General features: G+C 43.3%; 1 protein-coding gene across 1 annotated transcript in view; it reads right to left on the bottom strand.

Annotated features, from left to right (window-relative positions):
• Window positions 1-292: 292 nt before the first annotated feature.
• Window positions 293-13,127, bottom strand: part of sema3h (sema domain, immunoglobulin domain (Ig), short basic domain, secreted, (semaphorin) 3H) — a 56,100-nt gene continuing 43,265 nt past the window's right edge. Inside the window, exons 9-18 of the mRNA XM_086108181.1 lie at window positions 12,589-12,658; window positions 9,977-10,121; window positions 8,483-8,572; window positions 8,227-8,356; window positions 7,967-8,055; window positions 7,446-7,487; window positions 7,040-7,197; window positions 5,324-5,385; window positions 4,491-4,633; window positions 293-3,868 (exon numbers count right to left, since the gene is read on the bottom strand). Coding sequence (XP_085964307.1) covers window positions 3,407-3,868; window positions 4,491-4,633; window positions 5,324-5,385; window positions 7,040-7,197; window positions 7,446-7,487; window positions 7,967-8,055; window positions 8,227-8,356; window positions 8,483-8,572; window positions 9,977-10,121; window positions 12,589-12,658 — 1,391 coding nt within the window. The 3' untranslated portion in view covers window positions 293-3,406. The remainder of the gene's footprint in view (window positions 3,869-4,490; window positions 4,634-5,323; window positions 5,386-7,039; window positions 7,198-7,445; window positions 7,488-7,966; window positions 8,056-8,226; window positions 8,357-8,482; window positions 8,573-9,976; window positions 10,122-12,588; window positions 12,659-13,127) is intronic.

Raw genomic sequence — 13,127 nt, 5'->3', positions numbered from 1 at the left:
GGATGAGCTGGAACCTATCCCAGCTGACGTTGGGCGAGAGGCGGGAAACAGCCTGGACAGATGGCATTTCTTTCATGAAAACTACTCTGTATTTCGAACCCGGCTGATTGACTACGATAAATCCCATAGTTACATTTCTTTCGCAGCGAGGCCCGCGGCGTCAATTTGAGTGGAAGTAACCAAATATTGTTCCCACAGACGTCACTTGAGTTTGAAAACGAGACAATAAGAATGCATTCAGTTTTGCATGACAGACACATTTTTTTTGTTTCAAATGCACAACTCAATTAAGTGGGTTTTTAAACATGGTGTTTATTCATCAACTAATGAATGATGGGAATTTGTTGTATTTGCCCGTAGACTCAACAAGTAAAAGAAAAGAAAAGGTGTTTCAGCTTTTATATCGTAACACACTTACTTGTGTGTTGAATAAGTTTCCAGTTAATTTATGGCTGGAAACAGTTTCTAAAAGAGTGAGCACACAGCTTGTGAGGGAAATAAATACACAATGACAAAAAAAACAAAACAACAACTCGTGAACCAGTATTGTTGGTCTAACACTTTCAAAACTGGGAAAACTGCCATGGCCAATGACGTCATTTTTGTCAAAAACATTCCATCACAAGACATGCTTTATTTTACAGAATGTACATTGGATCACCGGCGACTCGTTCCTCATACGCCCCGACTTTACAGACACAAAACATACAAAAAAACAAAAACATGCTGGTTCTGTACACAGTCCACAGACAGTCCGCTTGTGGGTCTTCTTCAAAATCCATCCGTGTTGGTTTGAATTCTGCCCAGTCTTTTTGTGACACAACTTGATTTAGTGTGCAAGCTAAAACTGAAAAGACCCTTGCCAATATGTGATAAATATTCTCATTTATCCCTACGTGGTTAGCAACAAGAATTTACAACCCAGATTGTGTTCACTTGAATTAGTGTGAGAGCCTCTTATGGGGAGCACCAAACTCCCTAAAAATGAATCAAAAGTAGAGATACAAACAGTAAAACCTCCAAAGTACGCAAGTAAGCAAATTTTAACCAACCAAGTAAGACTCATTTTTAGCTTCTTAAGGATTACATAATTGTTTTGCTTTTCCTTTATCATTTTGTGACCACCACAGAAGGGTACCAGTGATGTAAAAAAAAAAAAAATCTCTGTCCCGGTAGCTGAGTTCCCCGTTTCGGGGAACTTGATAATAAGGAAGAATGAAATGTACACCAGCGAGTTGCATTATTATCAAGTGACTCGCCTCCGAAGCACATCGAGAAATCTCGCTCTGTTCTCACGTCATCTAAATGACTGTTTTGACATTCTCTTCTTATTTTATACACTTCAAGTTAACTCCTCATGGGGTTGTTTTTTTTGTTACCAAATCTGTGACTGCACTTCATTTTTTTAGGAGCTCCAAGTCAAAACATACCTCAGAGCTGTAGGGGGAGCCCTTGAGCAAGGAAGTGCTTAATTGTTCCTTATGGCGGCTGTCAAACAATCGCTCTCCTGTATTCTGTCACTATTTCTTCCCTCAACTCAGCTTCTTCGTGACATTTCCTTTTAATTACAACATCTTAAATGACATGACCCAGATTTGATTTGACCTTTCGGCATCGCCAACATTTCTATGTACATTTTATATTTTTTCGATGAATATTAGCTCCTTTGCAGTCATTATAATGTGAAGCTATGTCTTCTTTTTATTTGAGTGCACTAAAGTAAAAACAAAAATGTAAAAAATCACATTTCCGTCAATATTTACCTTCTGGATCTGCAATATATGATGAAAAAAAAATCAATCAACCACATGCGCTCAGCTCGATTTGAAAAGACCTCGAGAAAAGCTGGAAGAAGCAGGTGGTGCTCACTGTGAATATTTTAACATAGCATTGTATGCTACAGTGCACACACTACTCACAAAACGTTTGGCACATTCAAGTTTCAAGTCAAATTTCAGGATGGACCGAAACTACACAATACAACTTTTATATGAATTTAATTTGACCGTTTCTGAACTTTTGAAAGCACATGTCCAACTGTTCATTGTTAAACACTTTCTGTACAACGTGCTGTGTTCTCGAACAAACAAAATTCACAATGGGTGTTTGATTTATGAACGGAGCGAGACATTTTCAAGGTCATCCATTTCAGAGCCTTTCTGTGGCTCCTCTGTCTCTCTGTCTGTAGGCACTCCCATCCGTGGATCTGTTTGAAGCCTCGCCATTGATGGTGAGGAACTGTTGGTCGATTGTCACAACTGATCTTGGTCTCATGAAGCCAGAAGACAAAGTCAGAAGGAGTTCTCCGAAATATTAGAATGCATTTTAGCGTCATCCTGAATTCACCTGAAACTTGAACATCACTATTTTTTTTTTTGTGTGCATTTGATCATGCCAAAATCCATGTCCATGATAATTGTCTGTGACGTAAACAAGCGTGGAAAGTTGCGTGTGTAGCCCGGAACATGCAAACTTATTTTACATGTGTAATATTTACTTTGTGAACAAGACTCCTCTTCAGTCAAAGTGTACGCAGGTGATCCTTCAGTCTGCTTTGCCACCTACAATATTCCATCTGATGACTTCTTTAGTTCCAAAACACTCACTGTGTTAATGCTTGCCACTAAAATGTAATAAAGACTGCCTTTTTTTAACATGGCAAGTGCATGCAAATGTCTTTGTCCATGTACAGAGTGGCGAGAGAATTCATGATTGACATGTTAGTCATATTTCTCAATATCGTTGCCCGCTGAAAAACGTACACATTTTTGTCATTTTTTAAAATGTTAACATTAAGGAGCTGTCCGTGTTTCGGACATTTCATTCGTGTTTTTTTTTTTAATGACAAAAATGGACATACGTGTTTTTCATAGGACAGCAACGACATGCTTAGTTTGTTGTTACTGTATGAAGAAAAAAAATAAACACATTTGATTTGCAACGCCTATGCTTAAAAAATGCTTTCAATGTCTGATTCGGGTTCTAAAACAGACATCATTGAAGTATGCAGCATAATGGGTGTAACTTAATGGTCTACCAGAAAGACTTTTGTTCAGATAAAGAAGTTTCGATGAAACAGGCATTGTGTTGGAGACCCGAAAAGCTCAGGACAACCAACTTCTGTTGGGATAAATTAAAACGATGTTGATGTGAACATTTGAAAGATTTCTTGCTCCTCGGTATGCAACTGTACCATTACAGTGCATGCTTCGTTTGATTCATGGATCGCTGCCTGTTTCTGGTACCGTATGACATTCCTTTACTTGTTTTATACCTACAATGAAGTGAGTCATGAATTTTTGGCCCACCCTGAACAAGATGTGTGTGTGTGTCTGTGTGTGTGTGTGTGTGTGTGTGTGTGTGTGGGGACATGCATGCATGTGTGGGCCTTTGCTGTGCGACACATTCAAGCGCTCCTCGGCGCTCTTTGCTGCGGTTTGCTCCTGCTCTTCCGACCCGCTACCCTCCCTCCTCCGCCTCCTCCGCCTTCTCCACCTCCTCCCCCCCTTCCTCCCCCGTGGTTGTGTTTTTCCCCCCTTGCCTTCTCCTTAACAGCCATCACCAGCGCGTCGCCGTGGCGGCGGCGGTTGCGCGGCGGGCGGTACCCGAGAGCGCGGCAGTGCTGGCCCAGGTTCCTCGGGTGAACCAGCGTCATGGCGTCGCCGTACCAAGGCTGATGCGAGGAGGCGGACCAGGTCGTTATCAGTCGCTCGGCCGAGGGGCTCCAGATCGCCAGTTGGACGGTGACGGCGGTCCAGTGGTAGCCGTGCTCCTCCACTTGGCAATGGTAGATGCCGCTGTGAGACAGCTCGGCCCGACGGATGAGGACGCCTCGCTCGATCACCACCACCTGCTCGCCTGACCTCACCTGCAGCGAACACATTTGGTCCGGCGAAGAGTTGGCCAAAGTCGCATGACATTGGACTGCCACCATTGTTAGCTCGAAACGAGCTACGACTTTTATGCTAGCAAAACAAAAGTTTTGCTAATGTTGTGAAAGTGACAAGCAAAAACTATTAAGTTAGCTAACACACACATGCAAAGCTACACCTCACTAAGTGCGTTTTAGACCAGATGGCGATTTTTTTGAACAGCAGACGGGTTAGGGTTGGACAACATCAGCCACAACTCATTCTTGTAGCCAACAACAAACTATTCTCTTAAATAAGGCCATATAGGGGGAATATCTTGCTTCTCTAAATCTCTTGCTGTCATCATTAGTGCTCCTTGGTTCACATTCCTCCATGCGGATGTTTTTTTTTTTAAGGGTTGTACTGAGCAGAGCCGCTGTTCGACTTCGCAAGATGTTCTATTTGCGGTTTTATGACCATCATCACACTTTTTCCTTCTTACGCGTGTTATCACTTTTGACTCCCAAGTGGTATTTTTCCCCAAAATGCTGTTTGAAGTCCAATCTGGACTGATGTGTTATGATTTTGACTTTCGCTCAATTTTTTTTTTTTTTTTAAAGTTGAACTGAACATGTGTACCTGGTTTAGTTCAGGGCTGTTTTCTCCAGCTTGCTTGTACCAAGTGACGGCAGCGTGCCTGGATCGCGGAAGACATTCTAAGTAGGTGCTGTTGCCCTCGGCAACCATCATCAACCTCTGCTCGGCCTCCACCTGCAGCCCGGCTGGCAGCCGGGCAAAGAAGAGATGGAAAAACATTTGAGTGAGTCCCGTGTCAAACATTTGCAAGGAGATCCAGAGCGAAGTGCAGCTTTTGTAATTGCACCTAAATGGTTTCTACGTTGGCCCATGCCTGCCGCCTCCAAGCCATTTTGCGTAATTCTCTCATTTAGCAGAGGTGGGCATTAACACCTGTCATCCGTAACTAACAAGCTCCTGTTTTGGCAGGTGGACCGACAACTGACGGTAACTTTGAAACTCTGACGGAAGAAGTGCCACCAGAAGTGATTTTTGGCCATAACGTGGCCCACCACAAACCCGAAAAACAAAGAGCAGTTTGGGGACATGAAACAGGGGGAGGAGCAGTAATATTGCAAGAATTATATTTTTGGTGTAAAATGGTCCAAACTGTTTCTAGATTTTGTGATGTTATAAATAGTTTTTTATGGACGGTCTTAAATTCACGGCATGCGAAATGGAATTTAGTGATGAAGGAAGCGCGTTAAAAACGTCGATGATGAATTAACGGACTGGGCCAGCCAGAAAAAAAAGGCAGAGCGATCATGACGGCCTTCTAGGTCTGCCGCTGATGAATGACGGAAGTTCACTGACGTGTCCACCACTGCATTTTAGTGTTACAGTATATTGTTATGTGACACGCTGTCCATAAAAAAAAATAAAAAATAGAGCATTACCTCCTTGTCTGACACATTGAGTTAATGGATCCTCGTCCTCGCCGAGGTGTCGAGCATTCCGCCTACAGAAAACAAAATATCACATTCCAGTCTTATGGGACATTTCCAACAGGATGACAAATCGCTTCTGGAAATGTGCTCACAGCATTGGAGCAACAAAACATCTTTCGCACTACCATGTCCAAAGTGAGTTGTCCACATAGGTACTCTTTCATGATGGTAGCCTAGAAGTTAACAAATTATTTCAAGGAAATTTGCCCCCCCCCCCCCCAACCCCCATTTCCATGTGTTTTTATGACTGGGGAAATTCTGTAATCAGCTTCCAGATTGTTCGTGATGTATGGGAGCCGTGTGCTACAGCGGTTCCCAAGCGGAGCTACAGGACATCATCTAAAGTGGTGTGAAAATGTAGAATTTGACAAATGAACAGAAAGTTTCACTTTGCCGGAAATTGCAACTTCCATCCATCATCCATTTTCTACCGCTATCTTGTTCTCTGAGCTGGAATTTGTGCATATGACAGGGTAGGTTCCACTCAACCACATGGAAGATTTCAACAAATAACCACCCAAACTGATCTGCACATGGGCATGTGAGAGTCGTCACTTAACTGAATATGCATGTTTTTCGGAACATGCTTGGGCGCAAGCGTGCTAATAACACGCAAACTCCATACGGAAGGGGGCATGAGTCGAGATTTGAATCCTTTTGACTGCGATGCAGATGAACTTCAACTTTAAAACAATTTCCACTTATTTTTCCACGTCATGAAAAATGCAGGGCGGCCCGGTGGCCGACTGGTTAGCGTCTCAGCCTCACAGTGCAGAGGTCCAGGGTTCGATTCTGGCTCCAGCGTTGCTGTGTGGAGTTTGCATGTGCTCTCCGTGCCTGTGTGAGTTTTCACCGGGTACTCTGCTCTCCTCCCACATTCCCAAAACATGCATGGCGGGCTGATTGAACACTCTACCTTGTCCCTAGGTGTGAGTGTGAGCGCGGCTGGGTTGTTTGTCTATGTGTGCCCTGCGATTGGCTGGCAACAAGTTCAGGTTGCACCCCGCCTACTCACCGAAGACAGCTGTGATCGACTCCAGCACACACCGCAGCCCTTGTGAGGATACGTGGACCAGAAAATGGATGGATGGATGAAAAACGCAGCTTAGATATATTTTCTGTCTGTTACTCGGTGGATGAATAATTTATATGATATAAATATTGGCCTTCTCCACTTTTAAATGAGGCATTACTTTTATTGGTGGTTCAATTAAAAAAAAATCAGGATGGGAATCACTGGTGTATTCTAGGAAATTTCATTGTTTCCCTCAAGACCTGACTTGATTGGAGCACATAAACTGTGTGACCGTCACACTAGATGAGGCTCGGGGAACACAGAGGGACATGGGGGTGGGGGTGGGAGGGTCCTCATCATTTGCCTGGCATATTTTTACAGCCCTCTTTATTAGATTGGGAGTTGGCGAAGAACAAGGACAGTTAAAACGGGGGCAGACAGAGGCTGTGTTGGTGGGGGTTCTGTGGTGGTGGAAAATGTTCACCAGAGAGATCTGAGTTCAATCGTAATCTAAACCAGGCTTCAAAAAGGCAGGGCTGTTTTACACAAGTCAAGCCTTATGTGTTTCGCCTTTGCTTCTTAAACTTAAGACCACCAATGACAAATTCTCTGTGCTGGGACCTCCAACACATTGGCAATAGGGCTCGTACCTGCGCACGGTGGGCATGTAAGGGCTGCAGGCGTGTCCGTCCCATGTGCAATACGGATCTCTGGCCAGGCAACACTCAGCGCAGGCTTCGCCGTAGAGCTCGCACTGGTACAGGCCCAGCTGGGAGACCCCTTCCCTGGAGCCCACAAACAACCACTGCTGCATGAAAGGGAGAAGGAAACGTCACGATGCGGCCTAATAGCAGCAAACACGGGCCAATTTAATCATGGACATTTCTGTGTGTGTGCGTGCGTGTGTGATCTCTTTGCGACTGCTGTGACTGGGGTCAGGTAACCAATGGCAACTGGAGTTGTGGGTGCAGAGATGGGGTAGGCGTGTCATAGTTTGCCTGCCTCATTGGTTGAGTGAGAAAAGTATGCGTTGTCAGTCTTTGTCTCATCTGTTACCTTCTTCTTAGAGAGCGCCATGGCAGTCACTGGTGATTTGTGCTGTGAGGAGAACACACAAAACAAAACAATCACTCGAGAGAAACTCAAAAGGCGACACCGCTGCGCTTCTGCATGGTAATTTAATTCATGCCGTACTGAATACACTTATTCCCAAGGGTTACAGTACATGTACCGCAAAAACGATTGGAGCCAGGCATGTACTCTGATTTGACCATAATATATTCATGCATGATGGGAGAAAAATGCAAAGGCTTATTTCATTCCCTGATAAAGTTTGTCTGATGGTTAACACACAGGCAGAAAAAAAAAAAAGAAGAAGTGACAATTGGGAAAAAAAATTCAAAATCTTGGCATGGCTAGTGAACAAAAGCCTGCACAAGTTACCCTTTCAAGACCTTCTTGACAAAATAGCATCTTTTAATTGGCTCAGTACTCAAGGATGGAATAGGACAAAAAGGCATTAATTACAAGACAACACGGACAAGCAGTTCAAAGACAAAAGTGATGCTGTACACTACCTGGAAAACCTCCAGCTGCTCCAACGTGACCTCCTGACTTGGACCGTGTTCTCTGGGCAGGTGGATGGCCTTCAGCACCAGGCCAGAGTCTGCCGCAAAATACATCACATTTGAACCCTTTCGGGGACAGCGGTTACCGCAGTGGATGGCTTATCTATCATGTTATCAGTTTACAGGGTGCATGAAAGGCTTAAACATGACAAAACGCGGCCCCTGGAAAGGAACACACAAATATATTTCAAGAACCGCGCTGAGTGTACCTGTGCCGATGAAGAGGACATCGTAGGTGCTGTCCACGGCTTCTACTCTGTCCACCAGCAGTTTGCTAAACTTGAAGTGAACACCCACTCTGACAAGGAGGGGGCGCTCTCCCAAGGGCAACACATTTTCCTACACGGGCGCAGAAATTTTTGTTCAACTTCAGCACGGTATCTAATGGATGCTGAGTCAGCTCCCTCATGGGGTATTTACACCAAGACACAGAGTTAGTCTCATGAAATAAAACATGAGTTGAACCTCCAGCAGTGGGTGAGTCCTGCTGAAGAAGATGACATCATCAGGATATTCCCTGGTGGAGCTATAGCTTCCATATGTGCTGCTGGGACACTACGATTGGGGAAAGAAAAAAAAAAAAACAAGGTCAGAGAGTCACTTTTAGGACTTCCACTCTACCTGCTACATGTCACTGGAATTACCCACCATGGAGGTAATCATTTTGTTGACGTGTGTTTCAAGCCTTATGGGTGTGTCTGTCAAATTGTGCTGAACCGAGATTCTCCCCCATGCTTTGGCCCTTTTTTTTCCCCTTACTCTGGAATATTAGATGTTATTTGTATTTCTGTTTCTCTTGTGCAAAGTGGAGGTTATATATAGATCGACTTAACAACAAAGAATAACTTTAACTGGTTTTTTTTTTTGGTCTCTCGCACAAATGATTTGATTAAATTCAATTGAGAGTGCCACTTCTGCGGTGGATGTGCAATTACAGTTTATTCTTGTACGGCAACAGAAAAAGCGTGTTGCCCAGGTCACACACGCCCTCCACACTATTTAATAAGGTCTGGATTAAATACAAATAAACACATTTATTCTACTGCATGCAAAATAAATAAACACAATGAATGCCCAAATCTCCTGGACTTAAGACATGGGTGTCAAACTCAAGGCCCGGGGGCCAGATCTGGCCCACCACATCCTTTTATGTGGCCTGCGAAAGCAAGTCAAACATGTCAACTTCTATGATGCTTGCTAAAATGTCTACCCAAATGAAAAATTCTCATATGTAATAAAAAAGAGACATATTGAAAGCATTTTCTTGTCACCAAACCCGTCATTCCAGTAACTTAAACTATGGTTGAATAAACCGTTGTTATTGACTTTTTAAAAATTTGGTTTCAGTCATAACGGCTCTCCAAGGGAAACGGTAAATAAAATGTGGCCCATGACAAAAATGAGTTTGACACCGCTGACTTAAGATGTCAAGTAGGCACAAGTACGGCTTCAATGGCCTCGTGCAAGTACATGCTCAGAAACAAATTGTGATCATACTTCATGTACTCGTAGATGAGTATCATAATCGGTATATTATCAATATTCTGCTTTGCTTGTTAGCAGAATGATGCCGCACTAACTTGTTGGGCACTTTGCAATTAAACACTGGGCTCTGGTCAGCTCTACGAGCCAAGTCGGTCTTAACGCTTAAAAAAAGAAGTACCGCAGGAAGCAGAGAAAACCACACTGTCATTAGTTAGAAAGAGACTCTGACATTAAGAGAAAAGTGTATAAATTTAAAGTGCGTGTCTTTGTCTCCTCCCACATTTGCTAACCCTAACTCAGAGAATAATCCATACATCTCATCAACAAGCTGCAGACATGTACAGGAGTTGGGCATGTTCTTTGAGAATGAACATTTTGGTACGGATGATTCAGCCTTGTTGGAGGAAGGAATTCCGCTTTGTGGCACTATAAATTATGGCGAACATCAGGACTGAGGTTTGAGTATGAACTTACAGTTCCAGGACGTGGGTAGGGCACCTTGCCAGTAAACTCTGCCCATTTATACTGCGGCCCTTCTTTGTGCAGAAAGTTTCCTTTAAAAGCCCGAACCACATCCTCCATTCGGTAAACACACACGGCTGAGCCATTCAGGATATCGCTGATAACAAAGACAGAAAGAGAGATCACAGGGGAAAGAACAGTCAGTAAATAGTTGTTTGGTTTTTTTTTTTGCAGTCTGCATGAAAGAAAACAACTTAGAGAAGATTGGACAGTTACAAAAAAATAAATAAAAACAGGCCTTCACGGAATGAAGTAAATGTGGAGCTGTGTGAGTCATATTTTTTTCCAGCAAACACTCAAAGAATGCGCACCAAAGTCCATCTTCAAAAAATGTTCTACTTTCTGCACATCAATCGCCATCGCAATTGCACTGCTATTAGAGTTGTAGCAAACATTTTTGAGGGCCTTTCAAGTTGGAAAATGTATACCAGCAGTGAATTCATTTCAACAACGACAAAAATCACGTAAAATCAAACTGAAACAATTTAACTGTGGAAGGAAAATATTTCAGTTGGAGCAATATATAACATGTTCAATATGCCCCAAAAAGAACTACAGTACTTGATTTGCACGTGTGCGGTCATGAGTGTGTTATCAAGCCCTTTCCATTCCCCTCATGCAACGACCTTGATGAAGCGATGCAGTTTCACCCCTCCCTGGATTTCTGTCAGTTGCCACTGAGCTTCCACAGACTTTTTTGCTCAAAACCCCGAAGCGGACCAACTCCCACCACCCGACAGTGTCACCTGTCTTCACACTCGTGCTGCTACTGATTATTCCAATAACGTGTGAGAGAAAACTGGGAAAGGATTCAAGGTCCCCCGAGGTGACAGTGATGTGTAACTTCACTTTCAGGCAATGTGGTAAATTTGTTAAACAAAGACATGGTCAGAGGCGACATGAGTCATGTCAATAAATGTACGGTATTTTCCGGATTATAAATCGCTCCGGAGTATAAATCGCACCAGCCATAAAATGCATAAGATGGAAAAAAGAACGTATATAAATCGTATAAATCGCATTTTGGGGGGGAAATTTATTTAATAAAATCTAACACCAAGAACAGACATGTCATCTTGAAAAGCAAATAAAAACAAAAAGAAAAGAAAAACAACGCATTGAATAGTGTACGATATTGCATGACATCGTTGACGTTGCATGACACGTCAACGATGAACTGAGAACGTGCCTGGTATGCTAACGTAACATATTAAGAGTTATTCAGATAACTAGCATAAATGACATGCTAACAATGAAAACTTCATCCTGTGTCATTTTAAAACACAATTTCGTCGCATGAATGTGTTCAATTCCGGAGGTAGAGTCATCTTCTATGTCGCTTCCGTCAGACTCATCGTCGATTTATCAACACAGGCCGAGGGCGCCCTCTTGTGGTTTAAGGTGAAAATAACATGTGAAACGACACACAGTGATAGTGTGCTAATAATTTCACACATAAATCGCTCCAGAGTATAAATCGCCAAAACTATGAAAAAAATGCGACTTTATAATCTGTAAAATACGGTAGTTGCTAAACACCAAATGTTACAAGCCATTAAAAAAAAAAACCAAAACGTAATTTTTGTGTGTTTTTGCAAACACTGTAAGTAACTATGAAGAGTCTGAGTAGGACTGAACACAACATAAAGGTTTCTTGGCTAGTCCATTGAGATTTTAGACCACCAAAGTAGGATATGTGGTCTCGCCATTGTGCTCCCCACTCTGCATTAGTAAGGGGAGATTCTTTTGAAATATACCCTTGACCCCACTTCCAAGTGCACTTTAAATTGAAACATTTCTTTTGATTCTTCTTCGGTGCGAGCCATGGCCATGTTTTTGTGCTTACATCACCGATGATAATCATTCTGGCATCACAGTCTTTTGTCTTAAGACTTGCATGCACAAAACTGAAGCTGAAGCAGTCAGTCTTGTGATGGAACAAAGTACGGTACAAAGTAGGGGGGGGGGGGAATAAAAAGGTTTTGTATCATACTTGGTATTAAGAGGAAAGAAAAAAAACAAAACAAAACAAAGTGCCTTGCCATGAGATATGCCGTGTGACCATACAGACAACAAAACGCTACTGTCACAGCACGATAAGTAATGCTGGTGACATAAGCAGCATTTCGTCGCATGAATGTGTTCGATTCAGGAGCCAGTGGCAGAAGGTCCTGCGGCCAGTGTGAATCCCACAATATGTTGCCTTATCGCTGCGCCGCGCACACACTGAAGTGCGACCATGGTGGGAATTGTCACAGATGATCTCTTTTGTTGCTCTGGGTGTCAAAATTGCGGGACGTGTTGCTCATTTGACACTTCGTGCCTTCCTTTCAGTCAGTGCCTTGACTCGCGCTCAAAGCTCTCGCTGTTTGTGCAATCCTGAAGCTAAATATAACAGCGGCGGTTGATCAATACACATGAGTCAGTGTTTTTCCCCCCCCTCCACCCTATGTAATCTCAGATCTCGCCTCGCAGCGTGATTTCTTGCCGACTCCCACCCACCATCATGCTGGCATTTACCAGCACGGCACGCAACACAATTACAAAACAGTGTTGAGTGCTACCTTGAAGTGGTAAACAGGCCATAGATGAGTGGGTTCTTCTTGTCTTTGCCATGGAGGATGAAGACGTCCTCTGTGTTGAGAGAATAACGAAGAGCAATATTAGGAGGCAGAATTGTTAAACGCGGACACGAACAATCGGGTGGAAGGCAATCTTGGAAGTGGCCATTAATCTTTGACGGTCTACGTCAACTTTACATCATCCGCAAGCGTGAGCCGGCTTGCAGTTCCTTCTAAAAGTACGTTGCGTGCTTCGATCTTCTGTATGAACACCAACTCGTCTATTTCTGCTTCTGCAACGTCAAAGACTGCGTGCCCCTGTTCTTTTCTACCTGCGCCCGTGTAGGAAAATACCAAAAGAAAGAAAACTCCACCCATGCGTCCAGTTAGACTGCATTTTGTGCAAGACTTGCGCTGGGCATGAAAATAGGGCCCATCATCTTAAAAATGTGTCCATATTAACCCTTTCGCGCACACTGCAACCTGATCACACGATAAGCTGTCCACTGTAGTAACCGCTGTCCCTGAAAGAGTTAAAAATT

Source organism: Hippocampus guttulatus, chromosome 1 (assembly GCF_054856545.1).
Source record: "Hippocampus guttulatus isolate MCC_2025c chromosome 1, RoL_Hgut_1.0, whole genome shotgun sequence".
Lineage (NCBI taxonomy): Eukaryota > Metazoa > Chordata > Actinopteri > Syngnathiformes > Syngnathidae > Hippocampus > Hippocampus guttulatus.
This window is presented reverse-complemented; position numbering and strand designations above follow the sequence as displayed.